The following is a 22040-nucleotide window of genomic DNA, read 5'->3' as shown; positions in this document are numbered from 1 at the left end:
AAAAATGGCACAATGATGTCAAGCATTTGTTGAAAGGTTGATTCCACAGTAATTGCTCATACACAGTAAATGTAGGGTGTGTAGTTCTTTCAGAAGCTCAGTGTCAAATGAAGTTTGTATTTGTGTGACACCATCCTCCAGCACCGGTTTTTATGTCCTGTTAGACTGCTTCTTTCTTACAGCCACTAAGTAACCTCTTTTTTTCTTTGGTAGTGTTTCCTGAATTTTGGTCCTTTACCCACCTCATCAAAGAAAAGAGCATTTCGGTTTCTAAATGGTAAATACAACACTTTTGTAAAGCTCCACAAATTAAAGCTGACACTTCAACTCCACTGTGATAGCGTAGAGACGCAAAATTACTCTACATCTCTCAAAGATAGCAGCCAAATCCAACATTCAAATTAAATACACATTTGCATGGAAGTCAGTGGCCTTTACCTGCCACTAGATGTTACTAAAGGGACTTGGTTGATTAATGGGGTAACTTTAAAGACATGCCATGGATTTTATCTGCAGACATACCATTTCCTCTCCTCTCTGTTAACTGCAACTCGAGCTCTTCAGAACGAATCTTCCTGTTTCCGTCTCTGTAGCTCCACCTGTTTCCCACGGCTGTTTCCTAGCCAATCAACTATCCTGTTCATCCATTGTTCTTCACTCAGCGAGCTTCCTTGTTTCCTAGCCAGCTGGCTATCCTGTCATCCAGCTTTCCTGTTCCTCATTTGATGCACCCCATTTCCCAGTTCACTTGCCCCAGAATTTTGTCAGTTACATTTTTTTTACAATGCGTTAATGAAACTCCATGACCTGCCAAACCTGCAACACCCTTAGTGAGCATGTTAAATTATAAAATCAAGGAAGTAAATAAACTTTAAACCTGTAAGTTCGAACAGTGTTTTAAATGCACATCAATTCATTTATATGAGAGTATGGTAACCTTGTGCTCGCTGTATAGTCTGCAAGGATGTTGTTATGCAGCTTTGGAGGAATTATGGAAATGAGCCAGTTCCTACACACAAAATAGCATAAAACAATAGAAGATTAACAGATTAGTGAGAGCATTTGTAAAATATAAAAAGCTCACAGTGTCTCTTTCTTATAGTCTTGGAGAAATTCTCAGTATTAGTGTGTTATTCAAGCTTCTGTTCATAATTTACATTTTGCCCTCAAGTAGCTTTAAGGTTCTGGAAATCATTATTCCGTGTGCCTCACAGTTTCATTAAAATACTTCACATGCGGAGTTTTTAGTGACCCACAATGCTTTTAATCCTGTATATGCATTTGATCCTTTTCCTAAATGTTACACCCTGGGAAAAAAAAATCACATTAAGTTTGCTTTTGTGCTGACTTTATATGAAAGTGTGTACAGTGATTTTTATTTGCCTTTGTTGGAAAAGCAGCGTGCTAACTGTTCCAGCTTCTCTGTAAAGCAGCAGGAGTAGTACGGCTTCTCTATGGAAACGTGCAATGTTTTCAAGCTGTTCCATTTTCTTCGTCAGCCAGCTTGTAGATAGTGTCAACTCTTGCATTAAAATAAACGTTTTGCTCGTAGCGCTTTTTAAGGCTGACACTTCACACCAAGAAATAACTTTTCAAAATCCTCTTAAGAGCGGAAACAAATGCAGATGAGGGAAAAATAATTAGCCCTGCAAAGACTGCTCTCACAGTGTATCGGTTGTTTTCGACATAGTTAAGAATTCAGACAGTGTGACATTTTGTTCTTGGCTTTAGAAAGACAGGAATAAGTTTTGTTCCAAACAACATGTAGCTCTTCCCTCCAATCTTCATAAAACAATCAGATGGGAACATTAAATAGGCGTCTAATAAAAGTGGTGAACACAAGCTTCTTATTATAAAGGAGCTAACATGAGGCGATTGTTAGGACTCACGCCTGAATTGTGCTTCTGTATTGAATCTATGTAGAGCCTCCAATGTAGTACACAGCCAGCAGAATTTATACTTCTAAAGAGGTGCATGTCAGGTTACAAAGGGGTTAATACACAGAAATACAAATCAACTGTGATGATGAATGTTAATTAGAGCCTGCTGGGAAAACTTGGCTCCCGGCATTTAAGTAGATCTTACATTTTCATGTACCACCTACCTAAACACTGTAGCTAACCAAGCACACTGATACATAGCAGCAGCTTGACGCACCCTACCACACATCAATAAGTGCTCAGGGAACCAACCAAAGAGCCCAAGGCATCGACTTGGCCTCCAAACTCCAAAACATTTGATATTGCAGTTGCTACAGATTTCAGATGCTACGCCTCAAAAAACATAGTCGAGAATCGCCATGAGCTGCGTCTGGTCCCTTCTACAGTTTCAAGTGTGTCCAAAATCATTTGGTTTCATAATCCCAGGTGGCCAGCATCAGCCTGCAGCCAGACTTTCATCTCTGCACGATGCAACCACATCAGAAGCCATCCATGACATTTAGCTGCAAAAGTGCTTGAAATGCAGCTACAGTAAAAGTATAAAACACACGAAGAACCACACAGAACATTTTATAGCACCACTTGCCATTTTAATTTATGTAATTAAATATTGATGAAAAAAAATGAATAAAAACAAAACATTTTAGGCCACATACACGTTTGGAATTCACAGCCCTCCCACATCCACCCTCAGTTTTTATTGTCCAGTTTTCATTTTCCTTCCTGCCTGCTCACAGACACACTGTCAGTGAGCCAAGTCGCATTCTGCAAACTTGGCGGCGTTTTAGGGTTAGCACTGTATCATAAACCAGCAGTAGGTCAGGCTCTGGTAGGCTTGTTTTTCTGAAAATTATTTTTGGTTGACAGCTATGGAACAACTATGGGGGATGTAGGCCAGTTTATAGCAAATACCAAAGGCTTCCCTAAAAGGTCAAGGCCACAAGCTTAAAGCTCTTGAACATGACTGTTTAAAAACAAAACAAACAAACAAAAAAACCTCAACCATTACTCTAGAATGGCTCTAGGGGATAAAATAAATAAAAATAAAATAGTAAAAAGGTATTTTTGTCATACCAGTGCTGATCAAAAGTATGCTATCATAGAAAAATAACATCCAAGTCATGCTTTACACTAAATATATCAGCATGATTTTGTCTGTAAGGATGTGCTCTGCTCCTCCCACACAACAGGTAAAACAAAAAAGAAACAAAGGCTTTAATGTCATTCAGTCTCTTCTTCCTCTGGTTTTCTGAAAGGATGCTGAAAAAAGGAATGATTTCCTCTCATTTGAACCCAGTGAATCACTGCCAAAAAAACTGCCATCTCCTTGAACATAAAATGTCCCACTCCACCTAAAAGAAAGATAAAATCATTAGCATTTGAATAAAAAAGAAAGGGGAAATAAGTGCTGTGCAGTGTAAGTGTGTGGTTCTCTCCACTTAATTACTTTTGATATAAAGTAATTTTTAAACTTTTGAATCTGGGTATGAATGGCGGTCTGTCTCTGGCTGTCTGTTAGCTCAGTGATCAACTGTTAAACTGTCCAGGGTGTGCTCGACCTCCCGCCCAGTAACAGCTGGGATAGGCTCCAGGACCCCTACAATCCTGAATTAAATAAGAAAACAGATTGATAAATGGACTTCAAAATAACAGTCTCACCATCTAATTTATCTAATTAACCAAGTCACCTATCAAAGACTTGATCCTGTCAATTTTATTCTCACTGGACACCCTTGAACTAAAATGGATTTGGTTTGACAAAGTTACTATGTTTGCATTTTTGCAATTATTTACATCACTGAGCCACAGTACAGTAAAAAGGTTGTGAAGAAAATCTAGTCAGTGCTAACTTAGGCAACTTACTTGCGTACCAGTCACAGAGGCGTCTCTCTCTTGTGTAAGGCTACACTGGTGGGACCCTCAAACTGCAGTTTGATGGCCCGTTTGAGATTAAGCTGTGGGTCTGTGGTTGTCATAGTGACCATTACATCATCTGGCAAGGCACTACAGGGTGGGACGGGGGAAAAGCTGTAGCAAACCGGTGACAAAATGTTCTTCTGGGGTTTAGAATCCCAAGTTTCCTCTTGAAGTGGGTTCTGAAGCCTGTACGGGTATCCGAGAGGAGCGTTCTCTCGGTTTTTAGCACTTAGCGGTTGGTCCTGTCCTGGCATTATCCCAAGTGAAGCCATTACAGAGTTCCATTTACCACCTGTGTAATTAGTCCTCTCTGTTTTTATTAAATTTGAGCTTTGTTTGTTTATTTTGTCATGATATTCAAGTCCAGATGATAGGCCTTTCTGAGGCAATTCGTAATTATGCACCATGGCAGTGACTGTGCACACAGTAGGGGGAGGGCTGCCTTTGGGTTGCCTCTTACTGCTTCCGTGGAGACTGCCTATGCCCGAGCCCCCTGGTGGAGGGAGGGTGGAATTACGGCTACGACTGCGGGGCAGTGAGTGCTGTTGGATCTGCTGTATAAAGCTGAGGCTGTCAGCTGGCACCGTCTGCACCGTGGCCAGTGAGTGGCAGGTCGATGAGGTTTGGGAGCTCTGCATGGAGTGGAATCGTTCTGCAGTGGATCCTGGAGAAGAAACCGAGGACGATGAGGTTGCAGCAGTTACTTCACCTCCACTACTTTCTGAGATTCCTAAAGATGAGATCATGTTGGATTTTGAAGGGGATACAGTACTAGAGTTAGGCAACACACCTAGATATGGCTTGGCTCCATAGCTCTCCAACATCCTGACAATGTTATAGTGTCCATGTTTCCCAGCCACTTTGACCGGACTGCGGCCATATTTATCCATGTGATTGGGATTTGAGCCTCTTTCTAGAAGCATTGCAACGATGTTAGCATGTCCCTCCTGGGCAGCGATGCTCAGAGCTGTTGCCCCCTGATGGCAAGCAAGGTTTATATTGATGCCACTGGCTTCTAGGAGGCGATGTCCTACTTTAGCGCGTCCTGTCCAAGCCACTGAATGTATTGGTGGTCTCCCCTCTGCATCTTGTGCATTGGGATTCGCCCCGTGTCTTAAAAGTAGGTCTACAATCTCTACAAATCCTTGCCAGGAAGCCACATGAAGCGCTGTACGGCCCTCAGAGTCTCTGGACTCCAGAGGAACACCCCCTTTCTCAATTAGGAGAGTAGCCATATCAAGGCGACCCTCCAATACTAGGAGGTAGAGCAAAGGACGCCCTTCGGCATCCCGGACATCAGTATCAGCCCCTCGTTTCATAAGCAGCTCTGCAACATCAGTATTGCCCTCCAGGAGGGCAGCACTCAAGGCAGAATGCCCATCATAGGCCCTGTGGTCAATGGGAGACCGTCTGTCTAATAGAAGTTTGGCAGTGCTCCAATGGCCTTCTTGGGCAGCTAGTATAAGGGGAGTGCGTCCCTCGATGTCCATCTCTCCAACTCGTGCCATGCTGCCTTCTTCTGTCAAAATGGCACAAACTGCACGATGTCCTTCACACGCAGCAGCGTGCAATGGAGTCCAGCCAAGATCATCTTTATGGTTCTCATCCAGGCCTCGGTCCAGCAATGCACGGACAACCTCTACGCTCCCTCTGGCTGCTGCTAGACATAGTGCCGTCCTGCCTTCACAATCAATGGCATCCACAGCCGCTCCCCAAAAAAGCAGCCGTGACACGGTCTTCATGTGTCCCATTGCTGCTGCTGCCAGGAGGGGAGTAACAGCAGCAGCAGCAGGCACACTGCCGTCAGGTCCAGCAGTTTCATCTACGTCAGCACCAGCTTCTAACAAAAGCTCGACTATATCTTCATGGCCCTCATAGGATGCAAGAAGAAGCGGTGTCATCCCATCATGGTCTCTGTGCCCTGGATCTGCTCCACGCTCCAGTAACAGACTTGCTACCTCTCCAAAACCTTTGACCCCTGCTGCTGTAGGGACACAGACAGCTGCAACTGACAGAGCAGTGCGTCCATCTCCATCAGCCAAATCAACTCGTGCATTGTGGTCCAACAATATTGCCACTGCTTCATGATGTCCCATATAGGCAGCTGCGATAAGTGGCGTGCGGTCCTTGCTATCAGCTTTGTCAACTTGAGCCCCATAGTCCAGTAGTGTGAGAACAATTTCATCATGACCGCCCCATGCAGCAGCTCTGAGAGCAGTTCGGCCCTCGGTGTCACATCCATCTACATCTGCTCCTGCATCCAGCAGTAGATGGACAGCCTCAGCGTGTCCACCCCAAGCTGCAGAGCGCAACGCTGTCCATCCTTCATTGTCAACATGCTCCATCATCTGTACTGCAGTTTTTTGGTCCTGGCTCTTGGCCCATTCCAGGAGTTCAGACAACACTTTGACGTGACCCTGCCTGGAGGCTAAAGTCAGTGGTGTTTGACCCTGATGATCACTGATCAGTGGATCAGAGCCATGTGAAAGGAGAAGTTTAGCTAAATTTGCAGAACCCTCGTGGGCTGCACTAGCAAGCAGAGTCTGTCCATCTGTAGAACCAGGCTGGTTTACAGACATGCCACTGGCAAGCAGGTTCTTTATAGACGTCTCCCTTTCAAGTGTCTGTTGCACACTAATTCCTTCTTTACCTACACTATGCATTGCATCACTTGAGTCTGCTCCAGAAAAAAAGGTTTGAGAGACTAGTCCACTTCTCATCAGCAATTGAGCAACATCCTGACTCACTGAAACAGGAAGCTGAGCTAAGGATGTGGCAAGTGCTTTACTGCAGGTGGGGTTGAGAGCACGTACACCTGCCCACAGCATCCACAGTGCCAAAAATGCAGGTTTATCTTTATGGTGCCCTGAGCAAATTAAGTGTGTGGCTAGCTGGCAAGTTTCCTCAACGTCAAGGTTAGGTCCCTGTAGAGTCAGAGATGATGCAAGCATGCTATGACCTTCTGTTCTGCTACACAGATATTTCTGTGTGCAGTACTTAACATCTGTCAGCCACTCTGTAAAGCTTGCATGAAAAATTAGTTTGGTGCCTCCGGTTCCATCGATTAGGAGCGCAGAGAGGGTTTGGAGTTTGTTCTCAAAGTCCTGAAGACTTAATAAGGTGTCCTGAGTCCAGACTGCCATGAATAGCTGCTGGGGTGTTAGGGGCCTCGGGGCAGCCAAGAGGGCATTGAGGAGAGGCCTTACGTAGATGAAGCGCCCTCGGGGGAACAATCTCTGGCACAGCCAAAGGTAGAGTCCGTTGAGAGTCCCGGGGATGTCCCGGATCTCTCGCAGACCCACCAGCGAAGCTGCCACACCGTCCAGAACACGCTGAAGAAAAAGAAAGCAGCCGCCACTTTTGATGTGCAGAAGATTCAGCATATCAGCGGTATCAGGGGTGAGCTGTCGACGAAGCGCTGCTTCTTCATCCAGACGACAGAGGATGTACTGCTGTACGTCACGGACTGCTGGAGGCTTCCGCAGATCATCCAGACAGAGTTTACGAAAACCTACAAACAGATAGGACAGTTGTTTGGTTTTTTTAAATCTTCAATAAAGTTTTTTATATTCCTCATGGATTCTATCTACAGTTTTTTTTAGGTTTTGCATTTTTTCAGTCTTATGTGATGCTTTGTTTTTTTTGCTTCTTATTTTGAAAACTATGCCAGGTTGTTCTAGTGTAATGGTAGACCTCCAGCTAACAATTTATCTAAGTCCTGGATGATTTGGTATAAAGTTCCACTTTTAATGTGGCAAAATGGAGAATGTGCTTAGCAGGTGTAGAAATAAAACCACGTTAGGGTGTTGCCTGAGGTGCTAAGCTAAGTAGCACCTGGTCTAAGGAGCTTGGAAAGAAAAGCGTCTGGACTTCTTTAAGTTGCTGAAGACGTTTCACGTTTCACCTGATTGTGACCGACACCTGTCTTCACACCTTGGCTCGTGTGATTAGGTAGAGGAGCATTAGGGGGACCATTGTCTCTCTTGGGGGGGGACACTCCCACAGGACTTAAATCTGGGACTATCCACCGTTTGACCCTAGAACTGAAGAAGCTTCTCGGATGAGAGGTGAAACATCTTCAAGCAACTTAAAAGAGTCCAGAGGCTTTTCTTTCCGAGCTTCTACGATGAGCTGGATGACTGAGAACCTTCACAGACCTAAGTAGCACCTCGATAGAAATTTTGAAAATTCTTGTTTGTTTACTGTATTGCAGTGAACAGCCAATTAAACTACTTGATCAGTGTTTGTCAGTGCATTTTTAGATGACAAAAATAGTGATTTCACTGCACAATCATGGCCACACCCTAACCAACCCATATGTCATCTTGTGTTCACATGTAACTGATCGCATTTATTTATTTTGTAATATATTGCATAATCTTATAAGAGAAGTATGTACATACTTGAGAACATCTTGCACAGGGCCTTGTTTTGGCGGCGGACCGAACAGACGAGCAGCAACCAGCTGGGCAGCAGGTGTTGACTGCAGGCTAAAAGCTCTGCAATGGAGCCACTCTTCCTAACTCCTTCCCTTGGTCCATATTCTACGTCCAGAGAGTCTATAACCATCATCAGAGTCTGGGCAGGAGGAGGAAGGTCCGACAGGGGTTCCAACACTGCTCTAAGGACATGCGAGGAAGAGGCAGACACACAGTGCAAGACATTACACTTAAGACAATGTAATAACAGCAGGATTCGTGGGTTGATAATAGAGTTGAAAAAGAAAAGTAACATTGCAAACACTCGTTTGTGCCAACAAAGCAGATTAGATCTTTCACACATTGTCAGTGTGAGTCACTGGGAGTGACAGTCAGACTTTGCTGCGACTTCAGGCATCTTTATTTAAAGTGTGGAGTTTAGTTTTTTACTGCATTTTATGGAAGTTTTTTCATTGTTTTGCATATGTTGAATCTTCAGTAATACTGGAATCATAATCAGTTTTATTCAGCCTTTGAAAAAGAACTCAATAAAAAAAAGTAAGCAAATGTCAGGCAAACTAAGCAATTACATTTACACTTTCACAGTAATTTAGGTCAAATCCAAACTACAAGTGGGTAAACAAGAGTCAACCAGGACCACTGCTATCAGGTGCTTCTGCAGTAAAATTAAAGCCGACTCTCATGTTAACCTGTTAACACAGATATCAAACTGTAATCAAGAGAACTAAACAGCAATTTAGCCCCACACCCCACACTTTCATTAAACACCGGAACAAGCTGCAAAACCATAAAACAATTACAAACTTGGCTAAAGCTAAAACAGCGGCGTCACTGCCTTTTAATCACTGCGGTCAGCACCCACACCCTGCTGTGATCTGATGGTGACTCAGGTTAATGGAACATGTGAATTTCCAGCTCCACCCTGGTCTCTCTCTCACACGCTCTCTATCAAACTGGCAATTCTTTTCACATTATTATTATTATTATTATTATTATTATTATTATTATTATTATTATGGATGCACGGCAAAGACACCACTGAACTTCTTGACCCTGATGTCCAATCACAGTGGTGCAGGAGAAAAAAGAAAAAGAAAAAAACATTTGGAGAAGCTGCACTTCCGTGTCATGGGTGCAGGTCAGCAGCAGTATTATAGCAAAGCTTCTCACCTGGGAAAAAAGTGACACCCCTAGAGGGATCATTCAAATTTTCAAATATCGATAGTATAATACCAATATCAAATCAATGCCAGTACTGGTATTGGTATCAGATTGATACTAGCACAAGAGGATCAATACTTTGTTTCCATCCAAGTTCAGCATGTGGTCCGGTGATTTAGTTGTTATAAAATGTGTTCAGAATTTGCAAATATATGATTATTCAATTCAGTTTTATTTTTATAGCACCAAATCACAACAACAGTCGCCTAAAGGTGCTTAAAATTCACCTCATAGGTCATGACACACTGCTCTTCCCTACATAAGCTCATAAGCTGGCTTTATAAATTTAAAGCATCAGCGCTATTATCAGCAACACTACTTGGAATTACTTGGTATCCGATCGATGCCACGATGTGCAGTATTGCACAGCGCTAGTTTTCAGAAGAGCTTTACAGCTGGTAAAAATGCCTTATCCTGCAACAAACACAGGGTGTGGGTTTGTATGTGAGCTGTCATTAGTGTTAATGTCTGTGTTTAAAAATGACCCCAAGGTCCAGGTACCATTAGAGGCCAAACAGGTTTTCATCTAATGGATTTAACAGTTGTTGTCTTTTTTTTGTTTGTTTGTTTTAGAAGGAAAAAGTCAAGAGGAGAAAAACTTTAATCTCAAAATAATGTCACATATTCAACATTATATTAAAAAACAAAAAAACAAAAAACAAAACACTACCTCAAAAGAGTTTCACTCAGACTTAAACAATCTAAAGTAAGCTGGGTCACTAACTGCTTACACTCAGGGGTCAAGAATTAATAAGCTCTGGATTCATATGTACATAATAAGGAGTGGGAGGAGAAGTTTCACCACTTTAAATATATATATAAAAAAATTAGTCATCTCTATAACGATTAGACTTTGGCAAGCGATAGGCCTAATAGTTATCTCATGCATGGATGAGACTAAAACAAACAGGATTATATGCATGTTCTGAAACTAAAAAAATAAAATAAAATAAAAATAAACACTGTTGTGACAGTGATGTTCACTGTTTTGATGGTATATATGCATCAATCTATCAATCGTTTGTTGTAAGATTCAGATAATTATTTTTTAAAAGCTAGTCATTTTAAATGAGAATAAGAAAGAAAAGTATTTCTTTGTGCCCACCTCTCCCTGTTAATGCCCTACCTGGCCCCCCTGGCAAAACTTTGCTAGATCCGCACCTGCACAGTTACCAGCTGTCAGCTACATAGAAAAGGATCCTGGGGTTATTTGTCTCTCAGAAACAGTTCATAACTTCCCTTCAACTCATTTATGTCACCTAAAAGGTAAACCTGTTTCTCCATCACCTGTTCAGCTCTGATGATTCAGTAAGGACATCTCCTGGTTTCATCTTCATGTTTCCCTCTCACCAGATAACCAAACCGATATCATGACCAGCAGCTTTTTTGCAGCTGTGGCTCCAGCAAACATCAGCTGATACTAGAAATGAATATTAAATAAATTCTAACAACAGCTGATCAAGCTTAAACGTCCTGCTGTTGTTTAGCGCGACATCCGCTGGTTTCCTCTTTCGGCGCAAAGTGGGCGATAAACAAACAAGAGAGCCGATCAGCTGATCATTGATCAGTTTTCATGATTGAAGTAGAAACGGGAGAGGGAGGGGGAGAGAATGAGAGGAGAAGAGGCAGCTGTGCAGCAAAGACACAGAATAACTCCAGCTTTGTGCCTTTTTCATTGTAGCTGAATTACGGGACAAACTGTTCCTTTTCACCTCAATAAGAAACGCGTAATATTTTCTCTGAATACCAGACGGGACGGTTGGCAACTCTAATAACTTATGAACAAAATAAAGTTCAACATCATTAACTTCATAGCACCCACCCAGCTGTATAGAAACTAGTGATGTTCGATTCGTGAACGAATCGTTCAATACTCGAGAATCACTTTACTGACTCGTGAATCATGATTCACAAGCCCAACTGACTCACTGACTCATCCCTATTGCTGTTAGCAAACTAATTCCATTAGTAGAAATATATCTAGCTTATAATTAAAATTGTGGGGGAAAAAAAACAACAGCCAGTTTCGTAACAAAAGCATTTCTGCTCTGAACTGGAAGAAAAAACCCTGAGTAGAAGCTCACATCAAGAAAATAGCTCCTCGGTTCAGAGTAGCATTGCGCTGCTAACATGCTAACAACACATTTGAGCTACTCACCCCCTCCCTTCCTGTGCTGAATCGTAAGCATAAGCGAATCACTCAGGACTCGCTCCTCCCTCCTGTGCTGAATCATAGAGTGAACGAATCACTCACTCACTCACTAACCCCCTCCCTCCTGTGCTGAATCAAAGAGCGAACGAATCACTCAGGACTCACTAACCCCCTCCCTCCTGTGCTGAATCAAAGAGCGAACGAATCACTCAGGACTCACTAACCCCCTCCCTCCTGTGCTGAATCATAGAGCGAGTGAACGAATCACTCACTCACCCCCTCCCTCCTGACTCACAGCTTCTTCTTCTTCTTGGTTGGCAACCAATGTTAAGGCGCATTACCGCCCCCTGGCTCACAGCGCAGTGGACATTTAGATGAGAAAATATATATTTGACACACTTAAGGAATATATTATTAAAATACAAATAAACAAAATAAATGTTTATTAAGCAATTTTGATAGGAAATTGCTTAATTTTAGAAATGTTTTTGCTCTTTTTTCTCTATAAAATAGTTGTTGTTGTTGTTTTTTTTTTGAATCATTCATCTTAGCAGTGGGATTTACATGAAAAGGGAAACAAATTAAGTTTGAGTGAAAATGTAAAATTTTTGCACTCTCTGGTCAACTGACTCAGTGAATCAAATGACTCAAAAAACCCGATTCACTTTGGTGAGTGACTCATTAACACTCGATTCAGTAAAAAGAATCAAATTTACCATCACTAATAGAAACTCCGTCATGCTAGCTAGTACGCAGTACGGAAAAAGTCAGAATTGACTATGTGCACGTTAGCATATGCTACTTCCGGTGCGGAAACGCCTGTGGGGAGCTTTGTTTCCGGTGTCCTATTCGCGCCTGGTTTACAGTCCAAAACAAGTTAAGCAAATGAATGAATCAAGCGGCGATTTACATTTCTATAGATGTCTTGGGCATTTACCCAATATATCTGTAAATGATGTTCATCGACTTGTCGATATTTTTCCCCCGCGCCTCAGAGCAAAAGAGAAAAGGGATTCAAATGTTATATTTCTCAGCTGTCCCTCTATCGCGGGTGTTATGTTCTAAAAATAACCAGCGATAGGTGAAATCAAGTAGCCAATTTTATTTTTTGACGGTGCAAAACGTTTCGTGGACATCGTCGACATACAGTACTGCACTTCAGAGTCACACTGCTAGGATCGATGCAGCGATTCTGTACTGTACAGGAGAGACGTCACGGAGGAGATTGTCTGCAGCGATCAGGACGCAGGCCACAATGTGACGTAAAAAAAGCATGCAAACTTGCACTAAAAAATCCGCGAAACAGCGAGGTGAAAGGTGAACCGCGTTATAGCGAGGGACCGCTGTAATTTTGAAGGCAAGTCACAACATACCCTTCGTAAATACTAATGTATAGAAACCCTTACCAGCAATCATTCATTTTTGTGTGGCTTTTTTCACGGTTTGTTAACATGCTGTGTAGGTGTGTACTTGACTAGAGGATATCGACATAACGGGGAAACATCTGGTTTGACTATTCTTCACCTGTACTTTGAATGATGAACATTTGCCTGTTTAAATCATAAGACCAGTCACTATACAGAGATGTGCTTCTGAATGTGGACGATGTGTCTTCTGCTGCAGTAATGCAGTTCTGCTTGTGTTGAGTGATGTAAACAACTGATCGATCTAAACGCTTTAAACGTCAAAATTGATCATTAGATTTTTATGACACAACAGCGGTGAGTGTTCCCACCTTCTGCTCTTTGTAACTTAACGCGATCTTTCCGTTTTCGAGTTTTGGACATGATTTTGGAGTATATCTTCGCAGTAGCGATTGACTGCAATGTAAAGCTACCGGAAATGCACAACCCCACATCCGGTCTCAAACCAGGAAGTTAGCATTGTCTCGTGCACATAGTCAATAACGAAAATAAACTCCCCCTAAACTTGGTTTATATCTGACCCAGATAGACTGCAGGTCATAACTTCTTACCTGAAGTTCAGTTCACACTTGGACCAGCGGCCGCCTCGGGTCTCTTTTCCTTCTGCGTCCCCTTTCCCTCCTCCACCTGCTGGCCTCCACCACTTGCTAATGTTACTGAATCTGTGGAAGCTCCGCGATAGCCACCACACGAAGTAACGAGTAACGACCCTATCTAAATCCCAGTAACGACTAACGCGTTCCTGATTTTGGCATAATAACTAGTTACCGTGCTCGTTACCACAATAATAACGTAGTTACTGTAACGCGTTACTTAATAACGCGTTAGTCCCAACACTGGTTATGACAAGCTTATCATAGCACGGCGCGCTTTTAGTTATCTGATTAAAACAACACTCCCTCAGCGGGCCAACACTCTGATGTGAGGAGGAGGAAGGGTAATTCTTTCATTCAGGTGATACAGTCATTTAACATGGGTGATCTAGTTGAATAAATCCTGTAGAGACAACTGTATTTGTATTGTATACTTTTAATATATTTTCTTACACACACACAGGACATTGCAGCCAATGCTATGTGCACTTTAAAGTATGGTGGCTTTACTCGAACTGATATGAAAGATGTTCAACACAATTCACTACCTATTACTGAGCTTACTTAAAAAGAGCTTCACTACAAGCCGCCCATTTGTCCAGCTGTGACCTGTCATTACGCTGTCATGGGAAGTCCAGCGGCAGTTTGTAGCACTTTGTCATCAGATTATGTGTCTCCCAAGAAGCTAGCATAGCCACAAGTGTCCAGTGACTGAGTGAACCGTCGGCTCGTATGTCTGAAATGATACATTTTCCCATCTTGGCACTTAGGTTAGCGCGAACACCAAAAAGGGCACGACCCAGTATTGAACAGTTGTTTCTATGGCTCGGATTAAAATCAATATAAGAGACCAGTTTAGCGAACAGACCCAGACAGAGGGAGCACTGCACTACACACAGGCTTATTTTCCTTCTCTTTCACTGCCAATTCAAATCCACGTTTCTTCAATTTGTCCATGAGTGTCCTGACACAGTGGAGCTTCACTCGCAGCCACCTTCTCTCAAAAGAGCCCCCCCAACACAAACAGCTGCTGGCTGCGAGCCAGTCTGAGGGGAATGTGGAATTCAGCTCAGCACTTCACACCAGAGGAGAGCAAACAGAGGAGGAGTGCAGAAGCGCTCCGACTCACCGCAAAGCAAACACACCGGCAAAGTGTCAAAGTCTCAGAGAGGAGAGTGACCTCGCTGACCGGTGCCGAGACGGTCACCGGGGAGCCGGAGGCATTTTTTCACCTCTTTGTCCCCCTCAATTCCCTCCCTCCCCCCTCCGTCTCTGAAAGGATGTTATGTTGCAAATGACACTGCAGCGTTCATTCACTGGAGGCCCCATTGTGTGTTGTGAATGGGCGGCATTATGAGGGGGAGACATAAATATAAGACGAGGAAGAATGGCTGCTGCACACTTTTCCTGCGACTGTCCCGGCTTCTGTTTGCCGCTCACTGCAGCTTTTACATGTACAGACTCTGAGGCAGTTAACTGCCTGCTGAGAGTCTAAACACCTGCAGAAAGCCACCTTTATTTAGACAAAAATAAAGATAACCTTTAAGCTCTGCTGGAGCATTTTCCCACAACATGAACAGCTGCTCGTGCTTTACTCTGTTTTTGTTTTGAGAGTGAGGCAGCTTCACTCTTTACATGCACATTACTTTATGACAGCAGCCTTTATTCAGCTCATTTTATCTACTGGATCATGGTATTTAGGGTGGTCCTCTCTCAGAAGACAGACCAGACAGGCACTTCTGTTTTTGAGCTCAGTGATCTTAAGTGGAGATGTGGGAAAAACTTCAGCTTCACCGAACTGCAAACAATGAAAAGGGAGCTTTGCAAAATGTGTTAACACTGGAAACCCGTGAATTCAAACCCAAGCCGAGTCCATCCAAGTAAAAGGTCGAAGGTAAGGTGGCTTTGTGAGATGTCCACAACTAACTCTGCTAGTACTTCCCCCAATTACAGGAGCTCATACCAACTCTGGCAACTCAACAAGTGTTGGAAATGATGTTTAGCCTACTACTTTAATCTTTCATGCAATAAAATGAATAAAATTTCAGACTTTCTGCCACAAAACAAACAAAAAAGTTATATAGATTTCAATGCATGGAACTGGATTCAAACAATAACAGCCCTAATCCTAGATGCTGTCAGATAACCGGATGGTCACGGATTGAATTTCATAGCTTCCGTGTTGCATAAAGTTAAGATCATCATGTTAACAAAACACAAAATGGGTCATCAGCAGGTTGACAGTAAACAGATAACATCATTGTAAATACACGATCTGTTAACAGCTACATTTAAAACTAAATACTCAAACAGGCCACTTATACAACAGCACCGAGCTGCAGTGCCAGGACCCCGTCGGCCTGTTTTCATTGATTTTGGAATCTGATAAACCGCTCCGGCTTTCATCATCAGCATCATGATTTACAGACCCCCACATAAATTCTGCTGTGATGAGCTGGGCATGAGCCATACCCTTGAACGTGCACATACACGCTGAGCACCTGGATTTGTTTCAGGCAACTTTCTTTTCCCTTTCATTTAGAAGAAGTGGGAAATTTTCCACTGATGTGTTTCAACAAAACTGATCTCAAAAGATGGAAGCGCTGACTTTTTGTAGGACACCAAAACAAAGAAAAAAAGAAACATGGTACAAACCTCTTGAAGGTCTCATTAGGGTCTCTTTGACACGTGAGAGGCTCCAGGGCAGAGGATACAGATGGGCTGTTAAGGAGCTCTTCGTACCCTGGAGAGAGGAGAGGAGAGGCCCTCAGCTGTTCCACCAAGCCCAGGACGAACCTCCACAGCACTGTACTCGTCTGGTCCTCCCTCTGGCAGAAGTGGGCCGCAAGGCAACGCTGTGTCAACCCAACTGCCAGCCCTGCCTTTGAGGTGGGGGACACCACCTCGGTGCACAGAGCTGTCTTCCCGGCACCAGGTCCCCCCGTTACCAGGATCCCCGGAGCTTGCCCGGGCCCCGAGCGGGCGTCCAGGCAGCGACGCAGCTTGTCCAGGGCCCATTCCCGGCAATAAAAACGCCGGCCCTGAAGCAAGCTGGAGCTGCTGACAAATCCACTGCTGCTCATTTGTTCCTGGGGTCCTGACATCCAGGGGACAACTTAGCACTGTGAATGTCACATCCCATACTCGGTGACTAACTCCACTCCTTTTTGTGGTACAGCTGCAGCCGGTGTGTGTGTGACAGCTCTAGGCAATAACTGGATATTTCTTTAGCCTGTCAGTTTCTGAAAGTGTTGCATCAGGCGATTATTATCGCTACTTGTCTTTCTCCCGTAGGTCCCAAGGTGTAAGGCTGGCAACAAAAAAAAAAAAAAAAAAGAGTCAGAAAAAGGTTAAGTCAGGAAAGGTGCACCTCTTCATTCTCTCTCAACGTCTTGATCTTTGTGTCGCCGAGTCTGAAATGCTACAGTTCACCATGCTTCTCGTGGGGGATCATGGAGCTGCTCTGTCAGATATCAAGAAAGAGGAAGAAGGAAATGAGGAATGAGTCAATGACAGCATGTTTCTCGCTGACTTAATGGCATGTATCTCACCCCCTCCCCTGTCTGAGTCGCCCTCCGTGTGCTCCAATTACAGCCACAGTTTCCCCTCTTCTCTCACTTTCTGTCCTGCTTCTTTTTTGAGAATCGACCCAAAACTGCAGCTTTAGCATGACATTTTTTTTCCCTTTCCCACACCCACGGATCTTTGCCTTCCCTCAACCCCCCCATCTCTCTCTCGCTCTCTCTCATGCCTTCCGGTTTTTCTTGTTTTGTATTTTTTTTGTCTCCACCCTCTCTCAGTGTTTCACAGCATGTCCAGGCATGCACGGGTGAGCACCAAAGTAGAGGAGTGGTGAGGGGGAGGACTCATGTGATCATAAGCCACTCTACAGCTGACAGGTGGGAGGAGTTACCTGGGGTCAAGGTTCAATCTCAGGACACTCCGTCAGCTGTAGGAAAGGTATCTGCCAGACTACAGCACTAAAGTTTTGTGTCAAGAAGGTAAGTTGTGTTGCTGGCATCAAAACACGAGCCTCGAATTTCACTTTCTTTTGTTCTGACTCACTTTGAGTTAATTAATTAGTCATAAATCATTTACTAGGCAAGAGTGCCAAACATTTTATCCTCCTTATATCATTATAAAGCGAATGTGTTTGATATTTTGACTGCTGATCTAGAGCAAAACAGCTCACTCACTGAGAAAATATAATGACATATCCTTTGTTTTCTGTTATTTATGGGAAGCGTTCCAGCAGTAACACCAATCACAACACTGCTAATTTGACTATTCTCTTTCTGACTTCCACTTTGCTGATTAAAATCTGGTTTTTAATTAAAGTGTGATGAGGGCACATGCAAACTGGAAAACATAAACAAATCAAACAGAGTCCTCTGAACCTTTCTGAATTATTACACGTTTAGGAGCTCACTTCTCCTACCTGTACTTTCATTAAAGAGGGGCGGCATCTTCTTCGGTCAAACACTCTGCATTTCCTGGACCGGCATTACACCCTACATTTAAAACAAACAAAAAAAGAGGATCAGCAAATCAAGTTTTTAGTTTCTATTTTGTGGTAGCCAATCATGATGGAGAAACCGGGAGAAAAAAAAATATGCTGGAGGAACACTAACCTCTTTATTTTCTGTGCAATTAAAGCAATTAAAAGCACCTTTTGAGAGCTCCTGTATGTATGATTATGTTATCTGCTGTTTTTAAAAGCCGTCCCACAACATTCCACATTTTTTCCTGCTGTGAGGCAAACACTGAAAAGCTGAATGGTTGGATATTTGAGCCTATATGATACCAAGCACATATCACACATATCCATTTTTCACATATGAGACAATGAAGAGAAGAAAAAAAAGCTTCTACATGCAAACTGCCAATACATACTTTAAGTTCTTCTGATTGGACAAAAAAGTGTAAAGTATCACGAAAAAGCAGTAAAAAGATGAGTCTGGTTCTCATGAAGATCTTTGAAGAATTCGGACAAAGAATGCAACGGGCCTCTGAGATAAACTCGGCGTGGTGATGATGATGATGAGCGTGCACGCTGTTCTTCATTTCAAGTTGGTGACTAATCAAGCATCAGCTACAGGAAGCTGACGGATCAGACTGTGATTTAACACTTGAAAGACCCTGCTGCTGTGCATATCATCGACAGCACGCCAGCCTGCTGACAGCGTAATTCAAAGAGCAAAGGAAGCTAGGAGCCACCAGCCGACATTCCTAACCTGTGCAACTTTTAGTCTGTATGCTTTCTCAGGCAAGGAATACCCTCCTATAGGTGGATGACACATATGCTGCACCGTCGGCTGACAAGTGCCAAATACTGAAAATCAACTAGAGAAAGAGATGTGCTGTTTTAGCAGCACACTGATGACAGTAATGAGCAAACTTGGCACCAAGCAGAGAAGTTGTCTACATTCTTGTCATTACTTGTGGTTACTAACAAAGCCCTTTGGACCTGCTGTGCAGCCTGAGCAGATACTGGTGCAGAACCCAAAGCTGAAGCCTTCAACAGCAAGCTGTCTAAGTAGAAGTCAAATAAAGCCAGATTCCCTACCACGCCTAATTTATTCATTTGTGTATTCAGTTAGAAAAAGTTAAACATTCACGGAATCAAAAGCTATTCAGACTGTAAGAGGTTGGAATTATTTAGGAATACAATCATCTGTCACTACTGAAGATGACTTTTCAGGCACCAGAAGCAGACACCCAGAAAATAACGTACCTCTAACTCCATGCTCCAATTAACCCAGTTTCTCATGCAGTGTGAACTTAAAGTGCATGTGAATGCACTGAATGAAGTTGCTAGGCAACCAGCAAAGAGGTTGCACACCATTCCATTAAGATTTTTTTTTCCCTTTTCTTACACCCTCTGACTCCCACAAGAAAACTGAAAAAAAAATGTGTGCGTACAACTTACAGCATTTGTTTGGAAGTCTGAGCAATGTGATTATTTGCTCCGGAGCTGAAGGTTTGATGAAAACACCAAAAACATTGACACGTTCAGTACAGAATTGAAGCAAGCTGCTGTGCTTTGTATTATGACTAAAACAGGGCAAAGAAAAGACAGCCCAACTCTACCTGCTGTACCAGAAATTAAAAAGTGGAGCCAGACCGATCGATACTGGATTTTTTGGGTTGAGACAAACACTCATTTTATAACATTTTAACTGTACATTAAAGGAAAACCCTTAAACCAACAGTGAGGCAAACCAGTAGCTCTGTTGTGCCATTATGAGCACTTTTGAGTGTTCTCTTCCATGATGACAGGACCTCCATTCACAGGACACTGCGTACACAAATGGCTGATTGAGTAAGATGTGATTCTAATGTTGCTGTTTACTGTTAAGCGGTGCACATACAGGATGAGACTAGAGGTTATGCAGAAAAGACAGAGCATGAAAGTGACTTAAAGAGATCACAGGTGAAATAACTGGACTCTTAACTTGGTGGGGACCAAGTTAAGAGCAGAAGACGGAGTGGGAAATATGCAAGATGATCATCTGTGCAGAAGTGCCTACAACGTCCACCACAGCAACCAGTGTCCCCTTCAAAAAAAATCCACACACAGCAAGCAATTCCCTTGATATGTGGACAAAGCTTCAGACGAAGCAGCATCAAAACATCAGCTGAGGCAATCATTTTTCTCCAGAATGATTTTTCGCCCCTCCAGTAGAGTTCCAGTGGAACATTAGACTATACTGGTGCATATCGGTGCTACTATAGGGTTCACAAAAAGAGAGATGGATAAATGACATCCATTTCCCGGCAGCTGAAGGCTGTTTCCTGAAGCGGTTCTTTCGCTCCTTCCACATTTCTTAACAAAAGACGCAAGAAGCAGAGTTGTAATGCACATGCATTTACACAGCGCCTTTTTTCTGGTCGTACAAGCCACATTTTCACAAAAACTATAAATTCATGCAGTGTTTTATTCTATACACTTCAAGCACTTCGCGTGTGCATAGCCAATTTACAGTCACCAATTAATAGAACAAAAAATTTAATTTTTTCTTGAAAATGATTATTAGATCATGTTAATCAACGTCACAAGGTCATTATCTGCAAATACCTTCAGACGATTCTTTATCACCGGATCACAAATTCCCACAATTACCCAGCGTGCACGGCACACAGCAGATCAGCTGCAAGCACTCTGGACGCGTTTGTCTCGCTGCTGGAATCCACAGGTTGTCAGCGTGCCTGCTCCCACACCAAATGCAGGACGATTCTCCCGCAGGTGTGACCAAAAATATCCCGTGATAATGTGTCAAACTGCTTCATCAGTCGGAATAGTCGTCGCCATTCAAAATATGAGCACAAATCTGTTCGCGGAAAGGCTGTTTTTAGTCAAAGCTCACAGAGAAAAAAATTCTCCCTCCTGTGCAGCAGGACACCGCATCTGACTTGTAAATGCACACAGCGTGATCTTACCTGCCACGAACGCTGCTCTTCTCCGTCTGCCGCTCAGAGGCTCACACTCCCACAGCCCCACAGCACTTCACCGGATTTTAATCACGTGTCTCCAACAATTCTTCATACCATCACCTTAAAGGTGAACTTAATCCTACTGGGCGTTACATTGAGACTGGACAGTCATTCCTTCCTTACTCCTTAAACAGTGTGTTTTGAGGGCACAAATTTAGACTGGACAACAGATTTTACTACTTATGCTAAATATAGTTAAGAGAAATAAAAAAAAAATCTAAAGATAAAGCAAAGAAAGCGTAAACCGTCGAATTTGATTGCTTATTTTATTTTATTTTATTTTGCTGAAACTGCACATTCACTGACAATAATAGAAACTGGGCCTTTCATTTTAAAAAACATCTTTCTTGCAATAAGAGGAGCTGGTTTTTAAAGTGACCTGTGAGTGACGTGTTTGCTCCAAAGCACACAGACTCTGCTTTAAGCCACGAGATCCGGTAAACGGTCCCATAATCACAGCTGAACTCACAGTGAGATGAGAAGTGACCTTTTCACCTTGTTAGCCGATTGTTCACATTCTAACATATATGTATAATAATTAAATACCAAAAATTAAATACCAAAAATCATTTTCATAAAAAGATTTAGCAAGTTTGCAAAATGAAATATAATGCACATAATTATGTTTAAACATAGAGTCTACACACATATAGATAAGTATAAAATATGTGAAAGAGCTATGAAAAAGACACCAAAGACATATTCAGTAAAAATGCATCATCATCATCATTGTTGTTGTTGTATGTGACCTCCTAATTTGAATTCACTTCAGGACTGTAAAGAAGAAATATTTTTATCCCTTTTATTCCTGTTGCGCAGAAGTCAGTCACTGAGTTCTACAGACCCCTGGTGGCTATTTG

General features: G+C 42.8%; 1 protein-coding gene across 13 annotated transcripts in view; it reads right to left on the bottom strand.

Annotated features, from left to right (window-relative positions):
* Positions 1–2360: 2360 nt before the first annotated feature.
* ankrd50l (ankyrin repeat domain 50-like) overlaps positions 2361–22040 on the bottom strand; it is a 31087-nt gene continuing 11407 nt past the window's right edge. Inside the window, exons 1-7 of one of the 13 annotated variants that reach the window (XR_014797178.1) lie at positions 20765–21120; positions 18125–18197; positions 16342–17149; positions 8261–8478; positions 3804–7368; positions 3388–3545; positions 2361–3292 (exon numbers count right to left, since the gene is read on the bottom strand). Coding sequence is in view for 11 of the 13 variants with exons in the window: in XM_084908205.1 (XP_084764331.1) it covers positions 3815–7368; positions 8261–8478; positions 16342–16790 (4221 nt within the window). In the remaining 2 variants the exon portion in view is untranslated. The other 12 variants (XR_014797179.1, XM_084908205.1, XM_084908206.1 and 9 more) reach the window with 12 other exon arrangements.

This window comes from Perissodus microlepis, chromosome 16, assembly GCF_051167445.1.
Source record: "Perissodus microlepis isolate ML-2025 ecotype Zambia chromosome 16, ASM5116744v1, whole genome shotgun sequence".
In the NCBI taxonomy this organism is placed as follows: domain Eukaryota; kingdom Metazoa; phylum Chordata; class Actinopteri; order Cichliformes; family Cichlidae; genus Perissodus; species Perissodus microlepis.
The sequence above is the reverse complement of the archived record's forward strand: the minus strand, read 5'-3'. Positions and strand labels throughout refer to the sequence as shown.